This window comes from Mus pahari, chromosome 13 (assembly GCF_900095145.1).
Source record: "Mus pahari chromosome 13, PAHARI_EIJ_v1.1, whole genome shotgun sequence".
NCBI lineage: Eukaryota > Metazoa > Chordata > Mammalia > Rodentia > Muridae > Mus > Mus pahari.
The window spans coordinates 31851448-31869398 of NC_034602.1; the positions used below are offsets into that span (position 1 = coordinate 31851448).

At 49.8% G+C, this 17951-nt stretch overlaps 1 protein-coding gene across 1 annotated transcript in view; it reads right to left on the reverse strand.

Annotated features, from left to right (window-relative positions):
• Wdr1 (WD repeat domain 1) overlaps positions 1-17940 on the reverse strand; it is a 35451-nt gene extending 17511 nt beyond the window's left edge. The window contains exons 1-5 of the mRNA XM_021210368.2: positions 17736-17940; positions 17297-17418; positions 7589-7679; positions 2834-2981; positions 1661-1841 (exon numbers count right to left, since the gene is read on the reverse strand). Of these exons, the coding sequence (XP_021066027.1) occupies positions 1661-1841; positions 2834-2981; positions 7589-7679; positions 17297-17418; positions 17736-17751 (558 nt within the window). The 5' untranslated portion in view covers positions 17752-17940. The remainder of the gene's footprint in view (positions 1-1660; positions 1842-2833; positions 2982-7588; positions 7680-17296; positions 17419-17735) is intronic.
• Positions 17941-17951: the final 11 nt, after the last annotated feature.

The following is a 17951-nucleotide window of genomic DNA, read 5'->3' on the forward strand; positions in this document are numbered from 1 at the left end:
AGTTCTGTGCCAGGCACTACCTAACCCTTTCTGCCTCTTCCAGGCCTTTACCCAGGGTCCAGGGTTGTGGCTCCAAGGACTTTAGCATAGATGGTGGTGCCTATCCCTAGGAACAGGGACAGCGTGGTAGGAGTCTGTGTACCAGGAAAAAAAAAAAAAAAAAAAAGAGATTGCTAATTGGGCTCCCAGTGAGCCCATACAGAAAGTGATATCAAGTGCAGGCATGGGTTCCTTTCCAGCAACAAATTCTGACCCCATAACTCCATTAAATACTCTTCAGCTGCTCTGAGCTCTTTCTGCTCAAGTCTAATTCATATGAGCAAGAGAAAGGATCACTCCTGCTACAGGAAAGGGAATCTCGTCCACAAACAGCTCAGACCAAGGCCAAGAGTCCAAACTGTGTGTGTGTGAGGCCCAGGGAAGGCAGACAGCACCATTAAAAATGGCAGGACAGCCTCTGGTTACTATAGAAACCTCACTGCCTTCCCACCCCCAAGATCAGAACCCAGAGATTGGCTGGCTCAGAAGTCTTCATAGCCCAAGGGGCATCCACCTCGGCTTAAGAAAACTGACCCTAAGCCACATGTCTCAACTAAGCTCCCACCAACAGCCCTGCTGCCACTACCCAGCAATGGTAGCTGCAGCAGACCAGAATGAGGGCTACGGGAGGTTAAGAAGAGCTTGGATCTGCAAACCTGCTGGACACACTGGCCTCACTTAGCCTCCCAGGGATGAAACACTACAAAGAGGAAATCCCTAGATAGTCATCTGTATCCCTAAGCCAAGACCGTTTATGGAAACTGCCTACTACACGAGTCCTGCCTCTGCCCCTGCCAGGGATGCTATGCCTGCTATTTACGACTTCTTACTAAAACACTAAAATTAACAGTCTTCCTCAGCAAGCCACTTTAAGGATATCTCACTTAATCCCCAATGAGGTATGGACACTGGAACCACTGACATTCCTGACGGATTAGTCTGAAGACCTTGGAGAAGCCCCAGACCCAACTACCTCCAAGGACAGAAGACATGTCCTTTCTGATTGAACAGTCACTCCATCTCCTATTACCAGAACTAGTACTGACTGCTCTGTCCATGGTATGTGGAAGTCACTAGGGAAGCCAGGGCAAGCAAGGGCTGCCCAAGACAAGCCCTCACCCCCAGGACTTGCTCTCACTCAAGAATACAGCATGAGCACTAGAGCAGCAAGGACAAATCGTGAACACTCCCAGCTGCCCCCAGACAAGGCCTGTGATGGGGACAGGAGGTAGAGGAGCCTACTTCTTGGCCAAGCCAGGACAAGTGCAGAGCAGGGAGCCCAAGCAATGCTCCTTGAAGAACAGGCTGAGCACTTGGTTCCTTCTCCTTCAATCAGATTCCACTCTGAGGCACCTTTGTCCCTACAGCCTGAGGGAGGTTCCCTATGGGCCAACCCAGATGTCCTGGAGGCACACCTTTTACTAATGTGGTGGCTTAGCTCAACAGAGCCAAATACACTGGCTTTTCACTTCTCTCATACTTTGTATTTCACATTATCCTGGGACAAACCCTTTAGCTGTAGCCCGCTGCTACATTCCTGCAACTAATCACGTCTATCCAGGCCCCATACAAACCACAAAGCTCACCCAAAAACCACCATAAGAAAAGAAAGCTCACTTACACCAATTGTAAACTTGAATTTGAATGGAGGGCCCTCGAAGAACGCAGCACAGTTATCATCACTCCCTGTTGCTAGTCGGTAGGGCCTGGTCTGCTTTATGTCCACACTGTTGATGACTTTGTTGTGTCCTGTGATCTCACCCACAGAAGAGCCAGTGTCCCATAAGAAGACAGCTCCAAACCTTTCCAATCAGGGTCAAGGAGAGAGAAATAAGGGGGGAAAAAAAAAAAAATCAGTCCCAGGACAACAGCAGAGTTGCTAGAGCACAGGCCAGTGGATTTTGTACACCTACCTCAGGATTCTCTAAGTCCTAAGGACTCATTCGGGTCTTTAATCTCTACACCCAAAGGTGTCTCAGAAGAGATGGAGCCCATATGGGAAAGGGGCCAGATGTCTACATCTGCAGGGCCCAGTGTCAGCGCCTCCCATGTGGACAGTGCTATAGGAAGCAACACTGGGAACATCTTTCTGGCCTCATCACTTCCTAACTTTCTTTGGAAAAGCCAGGCAATAGGCAAGTTGCTATCTCCTAGTGGAAAGGAGTAGGCCACTCTGGTGGAACCCATGACAACACCCTGCTGTAGCTACTACTTGCTGCTAATAAGAAAACCTGGGCTATAGATCTCACCCTATAGGTCACTAGCCCCACTGGGGCAGCCACCTCTGCAACAGGATCTATTCACCTGTTTGCACAGAAGTGAATGAAAGAGAAACTGAGGATATGGGCCCATCTAGGAAAACATATACACAACAACAACAAAAACAACAAGAACAAAAACCCTCATGTCCAGCCCTTTTTGCAGCTTTGATTGGTTATGTAACTGCTTAGAGAGTCCCCCCAAAAAGTAAAAACAACTTCCACCTGGCACTTGCTACAACAACTAGTATCCAGAGAGGGGACAAAGGGCTTATGACACCAGAGTGTAGAAAGAGGTGATACTCTGCCTTGGTGACAACCCTACTGTGACATGAAATCTCCCTTTATACCTGACAAACTGACCCTAAAGGGGTGACTCCAGCCAGTCACACTGTGGGAAAGGAAGACCGGCATGCTCAAGAGTGGAGCCACACTTGTCCACGCAGATACAACCTTACTGCAGCCTCCTACAAAGGGGCAGGCCAGAGCTTGAGTATTGGGGTAGGAATAGGGAGGGGTTGAGGTGAACAACTCACTTCTCCCTTCCTTCCCCGACCACGGCGATCCTCTTACTGTCTTCGGTCCAGGCAATGTCCTTGATCTTCCCAGCGAAAGGCTGGTACTCATACTTTAGAATGTGCTCCTTCTGTGTGGTATCCCAGATCCTTAGCTTCCCAGAGATGTCTGCAGACAGGACAGGGGTGGAAGGGCACATGTCACCACCAATCAGGGAACAGCACCCTCAGCACCAGCTCCATATCTTCTGGTCCAGGTTCAACATTCAGCCCCTCTTAAATCAAGAGTTAATATGCCTTCACATAGCTGTCACAGTCCCCTTGTGTTCTGGCTGGCCAGCAAACCTTGCATAGGAAGCAGAAAAAGTCCAAGGATGGCCAAACCCCAGTACAGCAAGAAGCAGGTTCCTGCATGACTTGCAGAGCATCCCTAACTCGCAGACTGAGCCCTCCATTTCTTTTTTTTTGAGACAGGGTTTCTCTGTGTCGTTCTGGCTGTCCTGGAACTCACTCTGTAGACCAGGCTGGCCTCGAACTCAGAAATCCGCCTGCCTCTGCCTCCCCAAGTGCTCTGCCTCCCCAAGTGCTGGGATTAAAGGTGTGCGCCACCATGCCCAGCTGAGCCCTCCATTTCTGAAGTATGGCAATGTTACAAGCGCCTGCCTGCCTCTGCTGTCAAGTACAGGTACAGCTGAGCATACCATGTGACACTGTGATTGCCTGTGGCCACTCGCACTCCATAAGCCTTGCTCCCAAAGGCAGATTTGCAGTCTCAGTCCCCTGAACATCTGTCCCTCCTCCCGTGTGTAAGAGCTGGGGCTGAGTAAGATGCTTCTGTGAGATGGATGAGGTAGGCGGCACAAAGAAAGAACACAGACTGCGGTGTGAGTTGTTCCCACTGGAACGCTGCCAGCAGATTGTAAAGAAATACTTAGGGCCTACCCACCTCGTCCCAAATTAGCACGGTGCCTGTGCCATGGAAGTGGGAGTGCTTTACCTAACTCTTCAGGCTTACAAAGCTCACATGGCCTCCAAGAAGGCAGGCAGGGTGTAGCTTTTCCTGAGGATGCCAGACCACTTCAGTGAGCCCTGAGTAGCAGCTGAAAACAGCATCACTTTTGGGGCTAAAGCAGAGGTGATAGGCAATAAGGACAGCAGCTAGCAGCCAGTTCTCATACCAAATCTGTCTCTGCAGGGTTAGGGCTTCTTGGACCTCATCAGGACCTAATTTATGGCCCCTCTGTAAAAGCATTATCTACAGGGCCATCTCATGGGGTTGCTATGAGGTCAAAAATAGTGACATGTGTAAAGTCTCAGGCTAGTCCTTGGGATGCAGTCAGTCCTTGTTATAAGAAGACCATGAATGAAGGTTCTGCACATTAGAAACTCCCACTGCATGCAAACATAGGGCCAATGTCTACAGCAGTGGTTCTCAACTAATACTGGACCGCTTAATACAGTCCTCATGTTGTGATGACCCCCAACCAGAACATTATTTTGTTGCTACTTCATAACTATACTTTTGCTACTGTTGTGAACGGAAATGTAAATATCTGTGTTTTCTAATGGTCTTAGGTGAGCCCTCGGGTGAACTGCTGGTCTAGAGCCAGGAGATTGACCAGACTTGCCATGCTGTGCCATGCTGTAGCTGAGGAGCATGTAAGAGGGAGCACCGATCTTCAGGAGCAGATTACAAGCCGGGCGGTGGTATGCCAGAAAGCCCTCCCCCAGTCAGCTGTGGGTGATGTCCAGAAGACAGCAGTGCTGAGGCATGTTCCCAAAAGAAACCCAGACCTGGTTAGTCACTGAACCAACAGGTCAGACAGGAAAGTGTGAAGCGAGCAGTATGAGGAGCTGTGCATACATACAAAGGGCATTGTGCACACGCACGCACGCACACACACACAATATTCAGAAGCAGCCTACATATACATAGGCACTCTATACACACATACACACATGTATGTACATGCACTCATGAATAAAAATGACAGACACAAAAAGAAAAAAAAAAAGAAAAAAAAATGACAGACACATACCTATGTATACATGTACACTAATTCAAGCACTCATGACAAGGTTCTTCCCTAGCAGGGCCCACACTGTCCCCTGGGCAAGACAATAAGGATGGGATGAAAGGTGTTTCTCCCTCTGAGGCAGTGCAGGAGCCAGCTTTCTCACCCTGGGTTGATGGGCCAGCTGCTACCCCTCACATAGTTCTCCCTCCATCCCTCAACTGGTATCCAGCCGTTTACACACAACCTCTGCCACCAGATCAACAGCCTCTTCCTCACACCTCAGCTCACTCTTTTCAGAAGCAGTTCAAACAGGAAAGTTAGGAGGAGCCTGGAAATTAATACAAGGCCTCAACTTATCAGGGTAAACCCCCAATAGTCAAACACAAGTTGGGGGTCACATCCCACACTAGGTGCTCAAGTTACCCAAAGAGACGAAATAATTGAGAACCGTTTTCAATGATCTGTTGTTTTGTACAGCACCAGGAAGAAAACTGCCCAGTGAGTGCAGTGTGACATTAGGGATGGGCAAACTCATGTTCACACTCGGACTGAGAACAGAGCCAATGGAGCAGCCATTCTTCTGAGTCTGCATTGTCCCTCGACCTGACACATGGGGTGTAGGAGCACAGAGTCCTAGTCAAATGCCATGGGGCTTGAAGAGGGAGGAGGAATGCTTGAATGGAGTGACTTTTACTCATACCCAGGGAGACCCAGCCCTTGGAACTCTCCGCCCTGTCGTGCACCTTCCAGTCTTCATCTCAAGGCTCCCTTTAGGAAGCCTGCCCTGGGCATTAGACCAAATCAGGCACCCTGACTTGAGGCCTCTCCTACATCCTGATGTTTAGAAATCACTGTCCAGAGTGAAGAAAAGTGAGACTGCCCCCAAAATGTCTCCTGTGATCAGAGGGTCTTCCCAGAGGCTTGGACTCCAGGGACAGATCCATCACGTTGTTAGGATCCTTCCAGAAGGTTCTATCCTCCAGCAGCTGCTAGACAGCTGGACTGACAGCATCTACAGATTTCAAAGCAACAGAGGCCCTGGCTAGGAGGGAGATGTAGGCTTCAGTGTACTAGGCGCCAAGCCTTTTGGACACACCCGTTAGCAGCTGACCTACCATGCCAGCACAGCTTTTCCTAAAGCTTTCCCATCCCCTCCCTTACTTCAAACACAAAACACTATTTTTAGCCCAGGGCTTGCAATGTGCACAGCAAATGTCCCACTGTTACCCCTAACAATTACTCTGCTCTCCTCAAAGTACACTGGAAATGTGGAATGTGATTCCCCCCCACAAGCTTCTTGCAATCTGCCAGCAAACCAGGGCTGTTAAGAGAACATCAAAACCATACCAATGTCCCCTTTTGTGGACTGTCCTTTATCGAATCCATAGATTCTGCATTCAATCAGAAGGCCATCAGGTTTCTGTCTTGTCCAACAGCCCCACTGGGACAGTGAGGTCAGGTCTAGGCCCACAGGCTCTCAGATGGGGATGGCAAAGCAGGAGCTATGCCAAGCTGAGGAGCTGCCCTCACCAGCAACCCTCCTCTCTCAACAGATTTCTCAGAGAACTCAGTTCAGTGGAAACAGAATTTTAAAAGGCATTCCAGTCAAATCCTGTGGCTTAAATGAAGAGACATTTTGCTGGCAAGCAGGGCCAAGGGGGAAAAAAAAAACCCTAAAATAACAAACCAACCTACAAGGTTACAACAAATCATGGATCCAAGTTAGTTTTACAGAGTCAATATATCTAAACACAAACCCGGTAAGTGCCCAGAGTGTGTTGGACTCCAGCCCAGCCCAACCCAGCCCTTCACTACAATGCTAGTAGTAAAGGGCTCTGCAGGGCCCTTTCTCTCTTAAGTGCACCCTAGATTCCCTGACAGCTGCCATGACCCCTAGCAGACCTTGTACTAAGTATCAAACACATGTACATAATAACCTTTGGATCCTTAACCCATGAGGGAGTTATCTACAACCCCAGTTCACAGGATGAACTAAAGGTACAAGGATCTAAGTAAGGAATGTATCACCAGTAAGGGACAGGCTGGGGGCCCTCCCAGACCTACAGCCTGCCATATCAGATACACTGCCTGAGGGAGTGAGGGCAGTGCAGACAAAGGTGCCCCAGCATCTAAAAATCCTGGTCATCGCTGTTCTGGCTAAGAGTCTGGGCTCTCAAGCCCAGCCACTGCTCACTCAGTTCCCTCCCTGTCCTAGAAACAAAGATAACCAAGCAGGCTATTAATTGTGTATTGGATATCTGAATGAAAACTGAATGAATGACTCGAGTGAATAAATGAATGAGATGCAAGGTACACAGTCACTCTACCCTCTCTGCTTCTCATCTGTAAAAATTCTACTTCTAAGAGCTAAGAACCACCACAAATGCAAATGTCTGTCTGTCTGTCCCATCTGCCACAGTCACCTATTGAGCCACACTGAGGCCCAGGCTAGAGGGCATAAAGGCCAACTCTCACAAACAATGCCAACACTGGTTGCAAAGCCAGTAGATTGACACAAAATAGCCACTGCATGCCCGAGGTAGCAGGGGCCTCACAGAATAAGCCAGAGCACTGGAACACTACAGACTACAAAGTGTCCATTCTAGGTCTGCAATGGGCACTTCGGAGGCTCATGCTTTCCTGCCACTTTAACTAAAGCCAATCAGTATAGCTCTCCATACCCTTAATCAGGCCCCACCCAATTCCCAGTAACCCAAGTGAAGCAGGTGCCATCAGGGATGGCACTACTCATAGTTACCTCCAGAAGCAACGTAGAAACCGCTGGGTGCATACTTGGCTACTACCACTTGATGGGCATGTTCTGTGTAGATATCAGCAATAGCAGGGTTCTGTAGGTGAGAAAAGTAGAGGCTGAATAGAAGGAATGTATAGGCACCAACTATGGCTAGCTCCCCAACCCAAGACCAGAACAAGGATACACAAGGTTTAACATCAGACTCTCATGGCCAAAGTCCTAAAAAATACCTACCTGGCATTCACTGATGCTCATTTGGTCTTTGGAGGTAACAGAATCTGAGGTAACTTTTTGCCAGATTTTTTTTATACTTCTTTCAATATGCGTGTGCGTGCGTGTGTGTATACATACATATATATGTTTGAGGACCATCGCATACACATCCAATTAAAGAACTGTATGGTTCTCCTATGTGGGCAGCAGTCAGCTGACAATAAATTCATAGTCTATCATGCCCAGTTCCCAAGCCATTCCTCTGAGAACTGCCAATCCTACTCAAGTCCCCCTTGGGTCTGTCACAAGGTAGTTCCCGGCTCTGATGTTCAGGAGCAGAACAGGAATGAAGCTGGGGACCTTCTGTCAGAAGCTTGGGCTTGGGGAAAAAAGGAGGAGTCCTTGTACTTCCCATAATACAGATCAAACATGGCTGGCCTTTGAGGAAAGCACAGGGGCAGAAGTGGGGCTGGAAAGCTCTACTCCTTGGCAGTGAGGTTTCGGACATGTAGTTTATTAAAGCAGATCCCTGATCACTCATTCCCAGCCCTTTCTCACAGGCCCACACATCCCTGCGGCAGCCCCTCAGCACAGCCAGGGCTGCTTACGCTTCTCTATCTCTCCTCAGTTAAGCTTGCTTTCTGAAGCAATGAAGACGAGGCTGGCTAGCCTGAGTCCTGCTGTGGGCCTTCTCCCACCAGCACTCTCTGGGAAAGGAGGCAGCTTCCTAGACTCAAGGCTGAGATCACAGAAGGGGAAGAGGTGGTGGCAAGATTTTTCCTGAAGTCTCTGCTTGGCTTCCTAAGATCCTAGGGTTTGTTTACTCCTGGTCAAGGGATCCTGCAGTGGCCTCATTCTACAGGTGGAGACCACCTACCTCCAAACAGTCAACATTTCTGTGACCTGCTTCATATGACATCCCATGAGCCATCACAGCACTGAGCAAATAATATACAAATACATGGGTGAGGTGGGGGAAAACAAAACAACAAGACACCATCAGTCTTTTTCTTTCTTCAAAACTTAACACAGCATTTACTTTATGTGTCTCATAAGTTAGTCTGTTTTAGAATAAGTATGAACTCATAAAATAAAAATCCAGAGAATCCAGAGAGGCCACCAAATGTTAAGTCAGCATATAAACGGGAAATGAAATCTGAACTGCCGTACCTCCAAGAACCAATGAGACCATCAACACCAGCTGCTAATGAGGCTGGCGAGATGGTGGAAACACAGTGGCACAGCTGAAAACAGCTTGGTAATTCTTTGTATGGGGTGGTGAGATGACAACCAGTTCAATCCCACATAAAGGTGGAAGAGAACTGACTCCAAAGTTGTCCTGACCTTCCCATGTGCCACCCATACCTGCTAATGATAAAAACAGATTGAAAGAGAAAAGAAAGCTCACCATGCATTCAGAAAATAATCCCATTCTTGGGATACTTCACTAGAGAAATGGAACCCTATGTCCACAAAAGGCCACCAGGAAAGCCTTATCAAGGGGCCCTCAAACTGGGGTATGAGGACATCTCTCGGTGTTCTCATTGGATTCTCAGGCACATTAAGGGTTTGCAGGCATGCTGTATGAGGGGTGGAGCCCAGCTTTCCAGGGAGTCCCCTCTTCAGAAGCACGTAAGAGCTAGGATGAAGCAGCCTTGCAAGTTTTGCAGAGGGTGTAGAGGAGGATGCTGGGTAAGATAAGTGAGTGGTGGTGGCAGGCAGGGATGACCAAGATAGCCATCAACAAGTAAACAGGAAAACTAGGAATGATATATCCTGCCACCCTCAACATAACACTGTTCAACACAAAGTGGACCAAACTACTAACACCTAGCCACCTGGCCCTCCCATCATGCTGACCCAGGAGAGGCCAGACACTGCTGATTTCTGTCACAGGGAGCCAGTTCTAGAATGGTATCCCCCATTAAATTAGATATTAAATTAGATCAAGAACTGCTGGAGATATAGTATGCCTGATAGAAGCCAGGGAGCGTTCTGGAATCCTGGGAGTGGTACTATGGTCATGGAACTAGTCAGGTCAAGCTGTGCACCTGCAACTACAGCACACCTCACAAAGCACTGAGGCAAATCCTCTCTTGCTCAGATGAGCTCAAGCTTCATGTTCTGACCAGCCCCTTCCTTCTCAGCATCTGATACACCTAGAGTTGGCTCCGAGTCACCCATCCCTACCTTACAGCTGACAGTCTCTTGAGGACTGTCACGCCTGCACTAGCTACAAAATTGTGTGACCTTCTAGGCTGCATTGCCTTCCAAGGGTAGGAAGCAAGTCAGCAGGAAAGGGCATCCCAAAATGGAGGGAGAGGAGGCAGAGGCCAAGGCCAACATTCTTGACCCTACATGGTCAGGGCTCCTGCAGTGGGCTTGTAAAACCCCAAAGGGCACCAAATCCCGCCTAAGCTGGATGAATCATTCACTCTCTCTCACTCACACACTTTCGTTTGTATTCTGAATACAACTGGGTCAAAAGACTCCAAATTACAGATAATGACTTGCATCTGACTCAGCAAACTCCTCCCAACTCTCCTAGGCTCACAGCAGGAGCAGAGACTAGTGCCAGGAAGAGAGGATGGCTTCCCAGCCCCAGGTTACTGTGTGTCCCACTGCAGGAGGCTCAGGCTAGGCCAGAAAACACCCAGAGTGATCACACACACTCTCCCCAGCTTCCTCCCTAGAGCAAGCAACCTATCTGAGGAACTAATTTCAGGAGCAAGGGGTACAGTTATTATCCCTTTGTGTAGGGTCCATTGCCCTAGTTAGGGCTGGGGGTTCCTCATCCTTGACTTCCTTCTTAGCTTACTGTAAGGGGGATGGGGTCAGAGGCCCCAGGATTCCTGGGAGAAAGCAAAAGGTGCTTCCTGATGTCATGGGTCTCAGGGCCTCTCTACCAGGGCTGCCCCGTGCTCCTAATTAAGTCTTGGAATGCACTCATCTTTACCCACCACATTTTCAACCCAGTTCTTCCTGTCGCTCCTGGTGTTAACCTTAGACATCAGCTGGTCCATCTCATGTACTGGAACCACAGGCTTTTCTTCTGAGTCCCCAGTGCTACAACTTGTGTGGGAGGGCAGCAGTAATTCTGTGTCCCTTCAGTTTCCAGAGCATCCTCCTCCAAGACCAGACGAAGGCAGTCTAAGTCAACCACGGCAGTCCACAGAGGACACGAAAACTAAACCTTTAAGCCATGTCCATCAGTGCCACAGCAGGGCCTCCACATGCTTCTTTAATAGCAAAGGTCTCCTGGAGCCCAAGGAGGGCAGTGCAGGGCAACCTCCATCATTCACCCATGTGGCTCACTTCCTGGAAGGGAACTGTGTTCCAGGTACTTGCTAAAGGTGGCAGGGACTGGGAGCAGATCCTGCTATGGGAAAGCCTGTGCTTTTCACCACAAACACAGGCTAACCCTGTGTGACTGCAGTAACCCAGCTCCAACACAGTACACATACCTTCGCACATCCACAGAACTTATGCCTGGGCCAAGCCCCAGACTATACCATGCTGCAAGAGGGAACTGGAGGAGTCTAACTAGTGCTCAGAGCCACCCTCAGGCTGGGTACAGTACCTGCCCTGGCCCTGACAGCTCACCATGTATTTACTTAACCTGACTGGGAAGCCACCAAACAGCACACTGGACACCTTCCCTGGCTCCATAACACAGCTCTCAGCTCACCATGGTCCAGAGTCCCACCCCTCATCCAGCCCGTGCTCCACAAACCACTGCTTCAAAGTCCACCTACTTCCATTAAATTGTGCCTCAATTCCCATCTCTTAGTCAAAGATTTAGCACAGGGCACCAGTCCACTTGTCCTTCCCTGACATGTCACACTAGAAACTCATGATGAGTGCACTCAGCACCCGCATATTGGGATGTGCATTTTTTTTTTTTTTTTTTAGATTTATTTATTTATTATATGTAGTAAGTACACTGTAGCTGTCTTCAGACACTCCAGAAGAGGGCGTCAGATCTTGTTACGGATGGTTGTGAGCCACCATGTGGTTGCTGGGATTTGAACTCGGGACCTTCGGAAGAGCAGTCGGGTGCTCTTACCCATTGAGCCATCTCACCAGCCCCCTGGGATGTGCATTCTTTTGGTACATCCCACCAACAACTTTATACTAAATGGACTTTAAGCAGGACTTATGTGTCTGATTCACCATCCTGAAAGAACCCTGAATTCACTGACAGGCACTGAACAGACCCTTCCATTGACACTCTCTGCAAGAAGTACGGGTTATAAACTAATACCTAGCTGAATAAGCCAAGGCACAATGAAACTAAATGATAGATGTGATCCAGGCCAGCTGGGGTAAGGCCAGGGCTTGAATTTAAACGTCTCCATTCCTCCATTTGGTCCCATTCTCTTATCATAGCTGGAATCAGCATGAGTCTGGTTCCTGAGATCAGGAGTTAAGAGCTCACCTTGGCTGTACATGGCTGTAATACTGGATGGAGCCAGGGCCTAAGAGGTAGGGTGGTCACTTACAGGTCTAGGAGTATTCTGATGTGACCTGCAAGCATCAGTGCCCCTCGGACTATGTCAAGACACTGCCACCTTGCTTCAGTACCTCCTGCTACCTGCCCAGCACCTGCCTGAGCATGAGCTATTGGGAGATGACTCCATCTACCCAATAGGGAGGTAGGGGAGTGGCAGGAGAGAACCAACATGGCCAGACAACTTTCTGCAGATGCTGTCAGTCAATCTGGCTATACCTGAAGATGATGACAATGACTCTTCCTCCCCCTCCATCCCAACATCACCCCACTCATTAGGAGGTACAATAAGATGAAGACTCTTCTCAAGGAGTGACAGCCCAGAGATGACCTATGCTTCTATACTGGGTGGACACTGAAGATAGAAGAAACGGTTACAGAGGTGGGACAGGGCCTTTTTTAGGAAGGTAACAAGTCCAGTATCAAAGCGGGGAACTAGAGGCGCCACAAGTAGAGAGCACTCTCCACTGAGATGGCAGAAGCAAAAAAGGACAAGCTCTTCAGGGAGCCCTGGCTATCTCTTCCCTGGCCTCAGGGACTAGCTGCTGCTGCTGCTCTGTTTGTTTCTTGCTTGTCTGTCTCTGTCTCTGTCTCTGTCTCTGTCTCTGTCTCTGTCTCTCTCTCTCTATCTATCTATCTATCACAGGGGACTGTGATTGCCCTCCCTGCTCCTCCCAGAAGATACACACCAAACCAAAGTTACCCTGCAGTACAGTGGCTTCCTGTCTGGACTTTGCCCACATTCACTGTGTGTCTAAACCTTCCTCTGGGAGATCTCTTGCTCATGCTCTGAAACCCCAAGTGTGCCACTTCTCCAGTAGCTGTCCTTATTATACTCTTCATCCCTGATGTTCCCCAGCACCCCTGACACTCTTGTAAAATGGCTTACAGTGTATGAGAATATTATCTACCAGGGTTCTTGATCCTGATGTTCCTGATATTTTAGAGTAGGTATTTCTGTTACAGGATGGCCCTGTGATTTGTAGACTGCTCAGCAACATCTACCTATTAAACATCAGCAATATACTATATTTAAACACTGATAGTGAACAAAATCCCATCCCCCTCCCAGGAAGCAGTGACAGAAGTCTTGGCATACAGCTCATAGGCTAAGCTAAATGACTCCCTGGCTTAGTGAATATGTACTAGAAATACCAGAAGCAACGGACAGCTACCTAGATGATGAGCCTTTGAGCAATGAATGCATTTATGTCCAGCTTGCTAATGGGTTTCCCAGCTGCAAACTTAAACACAAGTGTCAAGGGCAGCTGTTACCTTGTCATTGTCACGTATCTTTGAATGTTTCCAGTGGCCTTAAGAACTATGCTGGGCTGGACACTGGTAGCACAAGCCTTAAATCCTAGCACTCAGGAGGCAGAGGCGGATCTCTGAGTTTGAGGCCAGCCTGGTTTACAGAATGAGTTCCAGAGTAGACAGGACTACATAAAGAAACCTGAATGTGACAAACCTAAAGAACAATGCTGAGTTACTGCAGGGTAGACACACAGAGTGTCTAGCTACCAACTTGAGTCTTCTCCCTCATCCATGTGGTTACAGCCTCTTCTCTAACTTTACTCAAGGGTACCCACAGATCCTACCTGAGCCCACAGACCCTCAGTGCCTGCCCTGTGTTGAAGCACCTCGTCCAGCCCTTCCCCACCAGGTGATCTTGTGGTGGAGAGAATAGAGTTCCTGGCTCTGGACACAGCTTCTACTATGTGCCCACTTCTGTCTAAGTGGTCAAACGCACTGGCACGTTCTGCCACAAAGAAGACATTTTGCTATGACAGTGTGCTCTACAAGCAGGCCCTTAAACCTGTACCACCTTGGTTGACAGCCACGCTGGAAATGCAGCAGTGACTCAGCAGGCATGCACCTGGACAGATCGACTGTTAGTCTTCGAATCCTGTTTATTCCACCCCCACCTGCAGGGACCCACACAGGATCCTCCTGCATTGGCTGGTAACAGATGGTGCCAAATAAAAACTGGTTTGAGTTCAACCTCCTCCTCCTGGTCCATAGAGAGGAGCCAGTGGTTAGTCCAACTGCTGTGTGTCATTCCCTGAGCCCTGACATCACAGAACTGAGCTTCCTAGATATATACCTTAGCTCTGCTAGGGGTTCACATCTGCCAAGATATACAATGTTTGAAAGTTCCCAAGTGCCGGCTTCCAGATGCTCTCCATCACCACATGCTTTAAGCTGCAGAGAATTTATTCTTCAAGCGTGGCAACAGGACAAGGGAGAAAGAGACAGAGAGCATCTTTGCTACCAGCTATCCAAAAGCCAGGTTCACAAAGCCGTCTTTCAGTCACAGAACAGCTGACAGGCAGCCCCAGCAGGAGGCTGGCAAGAATATTCTTGTATAAATTCTAAAGGTGGGTCCCAGAAAATGTGGAGCACAGTGGTGCCTTTCATTCTAGGGTTGCAGCGGTGAGGCAGAAGAAGGGATTTTGAATTTTATGTCGCCTTGGCAATATAGTGAAACAGGAAAAGAAATGAGGTACAGAGAGCTCACTGGAATATTGTGGGCCAGGTGTTCTAGTGTAAGGACACGAGGTGAACGACACAGGAAAAGCCCTGCTTTCCTGGAGGTGCGGGCCAGAGAGAACAGCCTGGAACATTTAGGAAGAACAACAGCAACAGCTTCGTTCACATTTACTGCTAGCACTAAGTACGAGAAAGCTAAAAGGAGAAATGCTGTTAAGGAGAAAGGCCCTCTAGTGAGGTAATTTCTAAACAGGAGTGCAAGAGATGATAGGGAGACACAGAAGAATGAGTATGTAGGCAAAGGCTGCACCATGAGCAGGTGGGATGCTGAGGATGGGTAGGGTGTGAGGAGAAGAGCTGACAGAGAAGCGAAGGTCAAAGGAAGAGCACTGGGGCAATGCTGCTGAGTGTGTATGTGCGTGTGCGTGTGCGTGTGTGTCTGATCAGAACTGCGCCAGCAGGCATAGCAAGAACAGACCTCAGGGCAGCCAGTATGGTGCTTAGATACAGGAGAACAAAACAGGGCAAGTCTGCCAGATTCTACAGGACTCAAATTAAATGTGACAGAGCAGCTATGAGGATCAGAGCAGTCTTGACTCTAGTACCCCAACACTCAAGGGATAGGGTTAAATTTGGGGAAAGGAGCATGCAAGAACCCCAAATGTGACCTGGGTCAGAGGTCTACAAGGCATGATGTGGTGCTAGCCTTCCTGGACTTGGATTCCTAGCATACCACCTTCCTTCCTGCATCCTCTTGTTCCTGAGAATTCACACCTCATTTTCTCTAGCAACATTCTGTCCTAATAAAAACTGAATCCATCTTTGAGGACCAGGAGGCCATCAGCAAACCAGAATGTGCTTGATGACACACAGCACAAAAAAGGATGTAGTAACAGACCCCTACACCGTCTTGTTTTTCCTGGCATGCTAGGAACTTAACCTGGGTGGGATGAGAAGTGGCTGCGCCTCCAGGAGAGAACAGTGAAGCGTGGAGAGAACTGACTGGCGGACACACCCCTGGTGGTAAACCCACCTCATCAGCCTCCCTGGGCATTCTGCTCTGATACTACCAAGCCAGCAAATTCAAGGGATAAGCTGGCCTAGCACTCAAGTGACCACTCTGTGCAGTTCTCCCAACTGGAAGTGAATAGCAACAAAGTGGCGTGAGGAGGCTATGTGTAGGGTACAGAAACCAAATACACTACAGCTAGGGGTATATGAAGATGCTTTAGACATCTTGTCAATTCCACAGAGCTCCTGGGACCATCTCCATTTTTTCCTTTACTTTCTTGAAATCTTATGACCTCAATATAGTGTTAAACTTTTGAGAAGGCTTCCCCAGTTCTAAAGAGGCTGGATCAGCTTTCTAGGAATCCATGTAAGTAAACAGCAAGGCAGGCTCATACCCAAACTTCCACCTCACCTGAGGTGCCCAACAATCCTGTAGAGTCAGAAGCCATCATAGGACTGGTTGGCTTAATCTAACTTACAAAGACACAGCCAGCAGCCACCACAGTTCAAAATGCAGCCTCTTTTTACAAAGAAACTGGGGTCTACCCTCAGCCAGCTAGAAGGCTCTTGGAGGACAGGAGTGGCATGATCTACCTCACCTGCTGGCATGCAGGAGTTGAAGGTGACAGCCTTGGTGGAAAAGTCAATCAAAACCTCCACCTCTATAGCAGCCCTTTGCCAAACATAGCCCTAACTCCAGGCTATAGCTTCTACCCCACACCATTCCTCAGGCCTAAGCACCGGAGAGACAAGATGTGAGCCACATCCTGGAAATGGAGAGGAGGCCCAGCAGACTGACTCATTTCAAAACCAGAGGAAAAAACATGAACTTGCAAGGGCCTCCCAAAAAGCTGCTCTGGGGACAGCGAGTCATTTTCAGAGAACCATCCAGAGGAATTCACTAGTTCCTGTTTCCTCTCAGAGACTCAAGTCCGTAACAGTTGGCATTCAGAGGACTGGGAGTGTAGGTCTGGGCTCTGGCATACCAGGAAGCTCAGGGTATTAGGATGATGAAGCACAAGAGCCATTTACCAAGTGCTCCATTTATGCCAGGCACAGACAGCATTAGGACAGCCGACCAACTCATTCAGCCAGCCAAGGCAGCCAGGGGAAGTGGAGGATCATTTCCCTATCTCCATTTCCCCGATGCAGAAACTGAGCTCAGGAAGGACCAATCAACAGCCACCCCATGATCAAGCAGCAGCAGCAGATTCAAAGCCCTTGGCTCTATAAGGACTGAACAGACCCAAGTCTTAGTTTGCCAGTCTATGGGGCGGGTAGGGGTGGACGAAACCACCACCAGTTCAGTCCAGTCCAGTCCAAGGAGCCTCCAAGGTGTGGCTCCGGGGCAGAAGGGGCGTGGCTCTCCTCTCCCCAGGCCAACTGACTGGGAGGTGAGGGGGCGGAAGGGCAAGAATTTCCCGACTCTGAAGGTAGCTTGCAGGGCAGGGACGGAAGCAGGCCCCGCCGGGCACGAGAGTACTCACGTCGATGTTCCTCAGGATGACGCACTTGCCATTGGTGTAGAGGAAATGATCGCCCTTGGGGTCTCCACCGAGGATCTTTGAGACGCCCCGCTCCACCTGGGGGAGGCTGGCGAACACCTTCTCTGGGGAGATACAAACCCGGCACGGTGCATGAGGGGCAATCCCGGCCTCGCGGGACCCAGGGAGTTGCAGGCAGTCAGCGCTGGGGGTCCCGAGCCGGTCACCTGTTGCCGCCTGCGGGCACGGCCGGCGGACTTCCCGGGCGGCGGCGGTCAGGCAGGCCCCGGGGTCCCGCAGCTCGGCCGGCCCAGCCCACAACGCCCACTCTGGGGAGACCGAGCCCGCACCCCCGCGGCCGTGCAAGACCCCGGCCGCGCCCTCCCGCCGGCACCCGACCCTAGAAGCCGGGGCGGCCGCGCGCGGAGGCCCACGCACTCACTGATCTCGTACGGCATCCTCGCCCACTTGTTACGGCGCCGCGCTCGAGTGGAACCTCGCAGTGGTCGAGCCCAGGGACGGCGCGGAAGGCGGCGCCGGGCGTGCCGGGCGCGGAGGGGGCGGTCCGAGGCCCGGCTCCGAGACCCGTACGCGCCTGCCCTGCGCGCTACCGCTGCGGACAACCCAACCCGGAAGCGCGGCCCCGGCGCGGCTCGCC